We start from the raw sequence: 1,254 nt of genomic DNA on the forward strand, positions 1-1,254 counted from the left end.
AAAAATATGCTCTTAAAACTACAAAATATATTGGGTTTATAAAATTGATTTACCTTCTCTATAATATCTTTATCTTCAATATTAGATTCATTTCTATATTCATCTAGATTATTGTCTTTACTTATACTAGTTTCAAATGCATTACTACAAGTCTCATTATTTGGTTCTAAAACTGTATTATTTGGTGTCGGTAATATAACAGGAATGTTGGCAATCTATAAATTAGTATAATTAAAATAAATACTAGCTTAATATATTACAACTGTGAACTGATGATAGAACTGTTATTTGTTTATAATTACCAGCTAATAAAAACATATTTTTATATTGAAATTTAAAAATTTGCTTACTGTAATTGTTGACTGCGTTTTTTTTGTAAACATTTGCTCTATATTATAACATTTCGATGATGTTTCAATCAATTTTTTTTTGTTTTTGTCACGTAAACGAGCAGCTCCACCTTTTCTCTTTTTTTCATTTTGTAAATTCATGATGACAGAATTGAAAAAAAATAAATATTCGATAACTAAATTTAATGTCAACACTAAACGTCTTTACGTAAATTACATTAACATGTGAGTATTATGGAAACTTCAATTAGGACCAATTTACGAATATAACCTTACATTTCATTTTCGAGCTATTTTAAGAATGTTTTTTCTGGTAATCAGTCGACGGACGTAGTTAGATAATATTATTATTGTTAAACGTATAACCGTCTGTAACGATATTATATAAATATAGAATTATTCTGAATTACAAGCATAATTATTGTATTCAGGAATAACCGCATACGCCGATACGTACTTATTATATTTTTATATAAACTTATATTTATACTATACTTTATTATACCGCATTTATATTTTATACGTAGATACCAACGGGCAACGATAAAAACATAATCTGAAAGTTGGAAATAGATTTGTTCAATGATAATGCATATTGCATAGACGCATAATGAAAGCTATAATCTAATAAAAAACTAAAAATAATCAATTTTATGCATTATTATGTATTTACCTACATAATATACATAATAGTATAATATTTTATTTTTATGATATATTTTAATTTGTACGCATATAGCCATGGGCCAGCGCCTGTGCGCCGTCGGCGTATTGTAAATTTTAATCTATGCCAATTAGACACAGAAAAAAATAGGGGAGCCAAAGTATACCCTGCTCCCCCCCAAATGGCGCCCCTGTCTGAAGGAAACAATTTTAATTGCATTTATGATTTCATTCGATTCAT

The 1,254-nt window shown here is 26.8% G+C and overlaps 1 protein-coding gene across 1 annotated transcript in view; it reads right to left on the reverse strand.

The window, feature by feature from the left end:
• LOC112603163 (zinc finger MYM-type protein 1-like) overlaps positions 1-491 on the reverse strand; it is a 2,204-nt gene extending 1,713 nt beyond the window's left edge. The window contains exons 1-2 of the mRNA XM_025351615.1: positions 351-491; positions 54-215 (exon numbers count right to left, since the gene is read on the reverse strand). Coding sequence (XP_025207400.1) covers positions 54-215; positions 351-491 — 303 coding nt within the window. The remainder of the gene's footprint in view (positions 1-53; positions 216-350) is intronic.
• Between the last annotated feature and the right edge of the window lie 763 nt (positions 492-1,254).

This window comes from Melanaphis sacchari, unplaced genomic scaffold (assembly GCF_002803265.2).
Source record: "Melanaphis sacchari strain LSU unplaced genomic scaffold, SCAv2.0 Contig990_pilon_pilon, whole genome shotgun sequence".
NCBI lineage: Eukaryota > Metazoa > Arthropoda > Insecta > Hemiptera > Aphididae > Melanaphis > Melanaphis sacchari.